Raw genomic sequence first — 8,229 nt, 5'->3', positions numbered from 1 at the left:
ACAGAATAGGTACAAAACATCCTTCCCTCCCCATGTTAAGAATGGCTTTTTAAATGATATTTCAGCACGGATCAATAGGTGCATGAGTACCAAAAAATAACTCAAAGCTAACAGTTTAGGTCATCACTAGAGCTAGGACAACAGCATATTCTCTTCATTGTTTTGACTCTGGGGTGTGTATCCATTGATATCTTGTATGTTTTTAGATAGTGATTTTGTTCTCGGTTAATTAACTGTCATATATATATATATATATATATATATATATACACACACACACATACTCGAGAGCCAAAACAATAAGAATCTGTCATAGCCCTAGTCATTAGTATCCGTTCTGGTGTCATATTTCCACCGTGATTGGCGGGTGGGGGTTGAGGCGTTGGTGTGGTGGTGGACATGATTTACGCTCTATTCTTGGCTAATAAGTTATTTTGGTTGTTTGCAACTTAGTTTCGATGGCGCTACAATACGCAATGATTATGCGAATTTTTTCGTTTTTCATTCGCATCAAAGCAAAAAGTTTAAGCCATTATTTAAACAACCCCCCCCCCCGGTTGACTGTATGCTGCTGGTCCTGTGCACTTGAGATCCACCCTCCCATGCTTTGCCTTCTCTTGAAGGAGTTAGCAATTATTGCTAACGCCTGCTGCACCCCTCCCGGTGAGTGCCGACGGGGCTGCACAGGCATTTTTTCTAGGCTAGCTAGCATTCTTTCTACTAGCTCCTGGGCCCCACTTTCAGACCCTTGTCATATCTTTCCACCGTGATTGGCGGTTGGTGGTCGAGTAGCGAATAAAAATTTGAAAGTTCGTGGGGAGAGTATGCTAATTAGTATTTGCATGGGATAGTAACTATGTGGGAACCAAACCACCGCATTCATTCGTCTTTTGTTGGATAACACTGCCACTTGTTTTTTGTCACTTCACGAAGTACGATGTTGAAAAACCCTTTCGGCTTCTTGCCATGAAAATAGATCCTGCTTAGTCAAAAGGTCGCGCTTTATTTTAATTGAAAAAATTACAAATATAAATTAGTAATTCGTATTCTGCGGAGTTTGAAAAACTATAAGCGTAAACACCCGGGTGGTGATTCGGTCGGTAAAAAGGTTAATCTCTTTAGGCGAAGGGATATGGAGGCCAAAGCCTTTTGTGATTCGACTCCTGAAGAAAACGGGTCACTTCGTTGTTTTAGTCCACCCTGACCAACGGTAGTTCTCTTTTTATTTGCTTTTTTTTTTTTATCTATTTTAACCCTTGAGAGTACCGACGAGGTAAGCTGGAACTTTTTTCTAATATTTAATATTTTTGCTATTTTATTTTGTCCAGTATCTTTATATTAGAATACCAAGATTGAAGCCAGCTCTAAGAATTCTTTTGTTGTAAAACGTAAAATGACTTTTAGCTTTGTTTCCTAGAAAAAAAAATATTCAATATTTATTTCGCTTATATTTTTTTTGGCAGTCACGTACGTATTCCACGTGGTCTTTGTATCCAATGTATCTGATGTCGCTGTCATTCAGATTCATCGTTCTTTGTATTTAACCCTTTTTGTTTCAAATTGCGTTATCCTCCCCCCTGTGTATTGGAAAATGGAGTAATTAATGATATTTGCCTTTTTTTTCTCACGTAAAAGAATGGGGCTAATGAAATCCCATACAATTAATGCATTTGCGTACATTTATTGGCAATAAAAAAAAAAACGCAAACCATACCAAGCCATTACAATTTGTTTAGGACTAATGCCGAATACCATTCGTCTTTTTTTTTTTTTTTTTTTTTTTTTTTTATCAAAAATTAAATTGTTACTTTTCAAATGTAGTTTTTCATGCGAACTTTGTCTAAAACTAGTATCTTAAAAAAGTACCTTTATGGGGTACTATCATATCTAGTGGGAACTCTGGTTTGTATTACTGTACACATAGATTCGAAAAAGTTGTCAAAAAACAAATATATAACAAATGTTATCAAAGGCGAGATAAGTTACTTTTCTATCAAACTGGATATAATTTTCGTGTTTTTATTCAATGTAACATGTTTATTAAGCTCGAAAACCATAGGGTTTACCGATGTATTGGAAAATTCAAAATGGCGCTCAACTCTCTCTTTAACACGGTAAGTTCGGGAAAAGGTGTTATAAATAATAAATTAGACAAAATAATGTTAGAAATTCGCTCAATATATGTTACCGTGACATAAGTTGACATATATTCGGTTGGTTTTTTTAATAGTATTTTGTCTAGTTTATTATTTATAACATCTTTCCCAAACTTACCGTATTAAAGAGTCAGACGCCATCTTGAATTTTCCAATACATCGGTAAACACTGCATGTTTTTCGAGCTGAATAAACATGTTTCATTGAATAAAAACACGAAAAATATATCCAGTTTAGTAGAAAAGTAACTTATCTTGCGTTTGATAACATTTATTTGTTATATATTTGTTTGACAACTTTTTCGAATCTATGTACAGTAATACAAACCCGGAACTCTTTTGCTCCTACTTCTTTCACACCTATTGCCAGCCTCTCTTTATTGCACCGTTATGTTCATAAGTATTCACAGCAAAAACTCGTCTAGCTGTAGCCATGGTAAAGAACGTTCCGTAGTTATACAGAATACGGGCCACGCTATTCTTTTAGATAGGATTTTAAAGTTAAACTTATGATATATTAAATTGTTAGGTGAAAGTACAATAGTTTTAAAAGGACGCCCACCCACCGCCCGCTCGACCTGTTAAGATTAGGTTTCTAAGTAATGTTTAAGTACGGTCCGTATTTTGCATACCAAACCTTTCATTCCCCCTTTGCAAAAAAAAAAAAAACGAAACTTCCAGTTTCTTTCTTAGACCATCTCATTTGTGTAAGATATTATTAGTCTTCAAGTCTAATGTAAACAAATACTTGTTGAGCCATCTACGATAATCGATTGCTCAACCTACACGAATTCAAATCCTTGTAGCATTCATTATCCAACTGTAAATTTCTTCAGTTATCTTCGAATGCCGCTCAACACTCCTGTCTTAATAAGCGATGACTTATCAGTAGGGCTAGGACTATAAGAATATTTTCATTGTTTTGACTCCCGAGTATATGTCTGACACAATTAGACTTAGTTAAATGAGAACCACGCACTGACTGCACTGCTTATGCAAAATGAATGGCCAAAATATATCAACATTTTAACCCTTCTCTTCACTTCAAAATTCAGGAAATCGACCAATTTTAATGAAAATTTCGGTATTTAATGATCACGGAATATAATTAACCTACTTAAATCTTACTGGAAATCTATTTGTAAACAAATTTTTAGTAAAGTTATAGTTTACATACGAAAAAAGATTGTAGCAATTTATTTATATATATATATATATATATATATATATTGTGGAAAATTTCTCCACTGAAAGGTAGAGGTTAACAAGGATTTTGCAACAATGGTTTGTTGCGACCTGTGACTAGGTAAAAATTGTAGAACCTTGTCGGTCTGGTAATAAGGGTAACGATTCAATTTCCTTCAACTCCAATCCCAAACTGAAATCACCACCAAAATTCAGTTCACTCCACCCCTCTTATAATCCAGTTAGCCAATCAAATAAGTTAAATGTAACATCTACCAATATAAAAAGAGGCATCGCCCACACAAAAGGTTTTTGCTGCCACTCTTCCTGAGAGTCGCAGGTAAGTGCTTCAAGTCTTCTCAACACCCTCCCACTCAACAGAAAACAAAATCAATTGTTATTGATTTTGTAAAGCCTTCTCAATATACATATTCCTCATTCTTGATCCCCAGAGCAGTGGTGACAAACCCAATCCTTTTCATCTGGCGGAGCTGCACTGATCCCAACGCATCTAAAATGGAACCAGTTATCACATTGATCACAGCAGATCATGGCCGATCCGTCATCAGGTTTATTACATCCGGGACAAATCCAAACCTGCTCACTCTCCTGTACTAAAGTGGGTTCCTCAAAACTGGTTTCTGACCAAGAAATTCCTTCTATGGACTCCCAGTCATCATAACTAGGTTCCGGACCATCCTCTTGTGGTTCATATTCCGCATGTAGTTCTAGCGGATATAGATGTTTAAGAGAATATGTTCTCACACTCCCATCACCCCGTCGTATCTGTGCCGACCGTACCATACCATCGTCTCCCGGAAACAATTCTTCTACTCTCCGCAATGCCCAGAAGGGTCGAGACTTGTTTGGAAGTTTTATCGTCACAATATCTCCAGGTCGTACCTTATTAGATATAGTTGGATAACGATCTTGTTTACGTTCTCGAAGAGAGAGTAAGTAATCCTCGTTCCATATCCGTTTAAACTCCTTGAGCAGCTCATCCCGGTTCTTCAAAGATTCCAACAATATCTGTCTGGACGGCAGTTCCCCTTCATTAATTGGTTGAATCTCCATTCTAAGAAGAAGTCCAGGGTTTTGATCTGGGCGCAGGAAGTGATTGGGCGTAATTACCTCCAATCCAGAGTCATTCGAACTCACATAGGTTAACGGTCTATTGTTCACTGCCCGTTGGACATCTGAAATGGCTGTCCACAACTCAGATTGACTGTAAATAGACCTTCCAACAGTTTTATAGAGGCATTCCTTTAATGTTTTAATCATGCGTTCCCAAACTCCTCCATACCAAGCCGAATGAAGAGGGATCTTAACATGCTTTATATTATACTGCCCAAATTTTTCATCAAATTCGGAAGAAGTTAGGGCCTGATTTAGTAAACTAACTCCAGCAAGAAATGACTTTGCATTGTCACTATATATGTGAGAAGGCAAGCCCCACATGTTTGAAAACCTGATGAAGGCCAGTATAAATGTGTGTACTGTCATGTCCTCAACCAGTTCTAAATGCACCGCTCTGATTTCCAAGCACGTAAATATGAGAATGTAAACCTTAGATTGAAGATTTTGGTTTTGAACCCACAGGTGTCCTGTATAATCTATCCCTGTATGTAAGAATGGCCTTATCAGATTTACTCTATGTTTAGGCAGGTCTGTCATCTTAGGATACAGAAAATGTATCGAGTTGATTTTCTGACAAATAAAGCAGTCCTTCAATATTCCCTTCACAGCCTGTCTGCCTTGAGGTATCCAAAATCCTGACATCCTGATTCTACTAAGTGTAGCCGGCACACCCAAGTGTTTAGCCCTCTCATGCTGATCCTTCACAATTAGATTAGTCAAGGGATGATTCTTCCGAGCAATACAGGGTTTAAAACCTCATATTGTAGAGTAAAATTTTTTTTGATCCTGCCTCTGGAGCGGACGACACCAGACTTGTCCAGAAATAGGTTTAACTGACTCACAAGGTTCGGAATGGGTTTATCATGAGGTGCACGTAAGAACTTCAATTCAAGGGGAAATGCCTGTTGTTGCATTGTCTTGAACAAGTAGTCAGCAGCAGCCTGTTTATAGTCCAGTTCCTTGCCTCTTGCTTTGGATATAAATTCGAAGACTCTGGAGACCACACGTAGAAGTTTGTTAAAACACGAAAATCTGTCAAAGGCGACGATAGGCTGAGACCAGCTCTCATTACAGGTGTAGAACAGGTTCGTACGAACTATTTGCTGGTTGTCTGCACTAAGACAATCCAAAGTACTATCAGGCCAACAGACAGTTCCACCAGACAACCAGTTTGGTCCAGCACTCCAAAAAGAGAAATTTTCCTTAAATTTAGCTGCTGTCAGTCCCCTAGTCATTAGGTCCGCAGGGTTCTGATTGGAAGGCACATATTTATACCTGATAGCAAGGTTGTAATTTGCAAGTATCACTTCTTCCATCTGTGTCACATCCTTGAGGCGATTCTTCGTGAAAATGTTTTTATGGCTCGTCTGCTTGGACATCAGCCAAGTGAGTACAATTTGGGCATCTACAGCCAAATACAAACTTCCAAATTTCGTTCCTTGATAGGCTCTCAAGATATTACTAAGACATTTAATTGCCAAAAAAACTGCTAATAGTTCCAGCGTTGGCAAGGTTTTAGCTTTTAATGGTGCCACCTTTGCTTTAGCAAAAATCAGAGAAGATATACCTCCCTGAACTGCATATACAGAAAACCCATATGCCTTTTTTGAGGCATCTGTGAATATGTACAAATCCGCAACAGTATCGCTATCAAGTACCTGTCTTCTAAACGATAACGAATGAAGTACCGACAAATCACTAGCTAGTAATCTCCACCTTTCCTGCATTTCCTTTGGAATGGGATCATCCCAATCAATATTAGCCTTCCACATTTCTCCCACCAATATGCGACTTTGAATGGTGACTGGGAGACATAAAGACAATGGGTCAAATACACTGGATGCGGCTGATAGTATTTGACGTTTTGTTGCTAAGTTGGGGTCACAAGTTCGCTGGACTAGGCTGATGGAGTCCGACTCTGGGTCATATCTATAACCCAGAACCTTTTCCCATGGACAACTGTGAGTTGTCAAAGTCTCATCCTTCCTCATCAATTCCTGTAGCTTTGGGCAATTGGTGTTACATGATCGAAGATCAAATCCTCCTTTCTTCAATCTTTCCTTTATTTCATGATATAGTTTTCTCAACACACCTTCCGAATTATTCGTACTGACCAGATTGTCAACATAAAAATTTGAATTCAACAGTTTGGTGCAATCATCAACTGGAAATCTCGATGCATGATACTTCAATATGCAGTTCAATATAAAAGGGCTTGCGTTAAAGCCGAAGATGATGGTCGTATAACGGTAACATACCAGACGATCATCCCGTTTTAGAAAGAAGCAAAACTTATTTCTATCAGATTGCTTTGATAATCTAATCATCAGAAATGCCTTCCTGATGTCGCCCAATAATGTATATCTATTAGTCCGAAAGAGTAGAGTTAGATTTAACATGTTTCCGGTTAAATTTACCCCTGGGTATGCAGCCTCGTTTAAGGATACTCCTCCCTTGACCTTCAATGAACAGTTGAAGACTGGTCGCATTTTAGTAGTTGCTATGCTCTCGGATTTAAAGACTGGTCGATGAGGGATCCAAACATGTTTATGGAACTGTTTAGGTGAACAATGAAAGAAAGGGTTCTATTATGCCCTCTGCCTCTTGTTCGGCAAAAACCTCTAAATATTCCTCATAGAGGCCCTTCATTTCCAGAGTGTGTACCACCCTATCTAACACCTTGATGGCTACTTGGTGATTAGAGCGCACCTGAGCTAATTTATCAGTGTGCCACGGTAACTGCACCCAGTACCGTCCCTCCTTAAACTCTATATTTCTCATAAACTCCTCTACCTTCTGGGCATCATAGTCGGACAAGGTATCATTATCTGATAGCCCCAAAGACTCCACACTGTAAATCCACTCCAGACCTTTCTACAGTACTGTCCTCAAAAGTTTCTTTATAGGGGTCCGAATAAGAACACACGTCAAGAACACTATTAACAATGGAGGTCGGACACTTAACAGTTCTCATGACTTCTCCATAAACTGGAACCTTGCGTTGGATCGTTTTAATTTGGTGAGGAAACATGAAATTCCTGGGATCCCCAAAAGGTATCACTCCTCGTGGGGAAAGCCAAGCTTTCCCATTCATACATTTTATCATTTGTAGGGGTTCCATAAATTGTAACAGGTCTACCCCTATTAACCCTTCCAAAGTTATATTGGCATTTCTTCCTAAATCTGTATCCAGGGTGTAATCCAATTTCGTAAGGTTCTCGACCACAATCGGCAAATGCTCCACTGTATGAATGATGTCTAATTCCTTGTCAATAAGGATAGGTAGCTGCCGCTTTACCCCTGGCGTCAACTCCACTGTTGTAAGTCGCTGAAAATTGCAGGTTTTCCTTCCTAGAAACGTCACAATCTCAAGGTTTACCTCTGAGACAGATCTTGGGTCACAAGCCAGATCCTGCAAAATTCTTCCACTAAAGTACGAATTTTGACTGCCCGTGTCTATCAAACATCGCAGCTTCACAGCTTTGTCCCCTCTTTGTAGTACGATGGTAGTAATCGGCAAAATACACTGCTGCTCACCCAAACTGGTATTGATACATTCATTTGTTGATGTATATGGCATAGGGCACATGATTGCGGTATGGTCCTGGGCTGAACATCGCTCACAATTGCCCTTAGGGCTTCTTTTACAGGGACACGAATCACTGAAATGATTGTTACTTGTGCACCTATAACATAGTCCGAGTTCTCGACAACGACGCCATCTTTGAGGAAATGTATGGTATTCTTCACAA

At 38.8% G+C, this 8,229-nt stretch overlaps 2 protein-coding genes across 2 annotated transcripts; both read right to left on the bottom strand.

The window, feature by feature from the left end:
• Positions 1 to 3,775: 3,775 nt before the first annotated feature.
• LOC145240087 (uncharacterized) lies at positions 3,776 to 4,798 on the bottom strand. Its single transcript, XM_080103710.1, has one exon. It carries the CDS (start codon positions 4,796 to 4,798, stop codon positions 3,776 to 3,778), a length of 1,023 nt encoding a protein of 340 aa, XP_079959836.1.
• A 395-nt stretch (positions 4,799 to 5,193) lies between these two features.
• On the bottom strand, positions 5,194 to 6,966 carry LOC145240080 (uncharacterized). Its single transcript, XM_080103704.1, has one exon. It carries the CDS (start codon positions 6,964 to 6,966, stop codon positions 5,194 to 5,196), a length of 1,773 nt encoding a protein of 590 aa, XP_079959830.1.
• Positions 6,967 to 8,229: the final 1,263 nt, after the last annotated feature.

Source organism: Euprymna scolopes, chromosome 2, assembly GCF_053919585.1.
Source record: "Euprymna scolopes isolate OS-2025 chromosome 2, ASM5391958v1, whole genome shotgun sequence".
Lineage (NCBI taxonomy): Eukaryota > Metazoa > Mollusca > Cephalopoda > Sepiida > Sepiolidae > Euprymna > Euprymna scolopes.
This window is presented reverse-complemented; position numbering and strand designations above follow the sequence as displayed.

Coding starts and splice junctions, on each gene's coding strand:
- LOC145240087 (XM_080103710.1), bottom strand. CDS start 4,798: ATGTGGGGCTTGCCTTCTCACATATATAGTGACAATGCAAAGTCATTT.
- LOC145240080 (XM_080103704.1), bottom strand. CDS start 6,966: ATGCGACCAGTCTTCAACTGTTCATTGAAGGTCAAGGGAGGAGTATCC.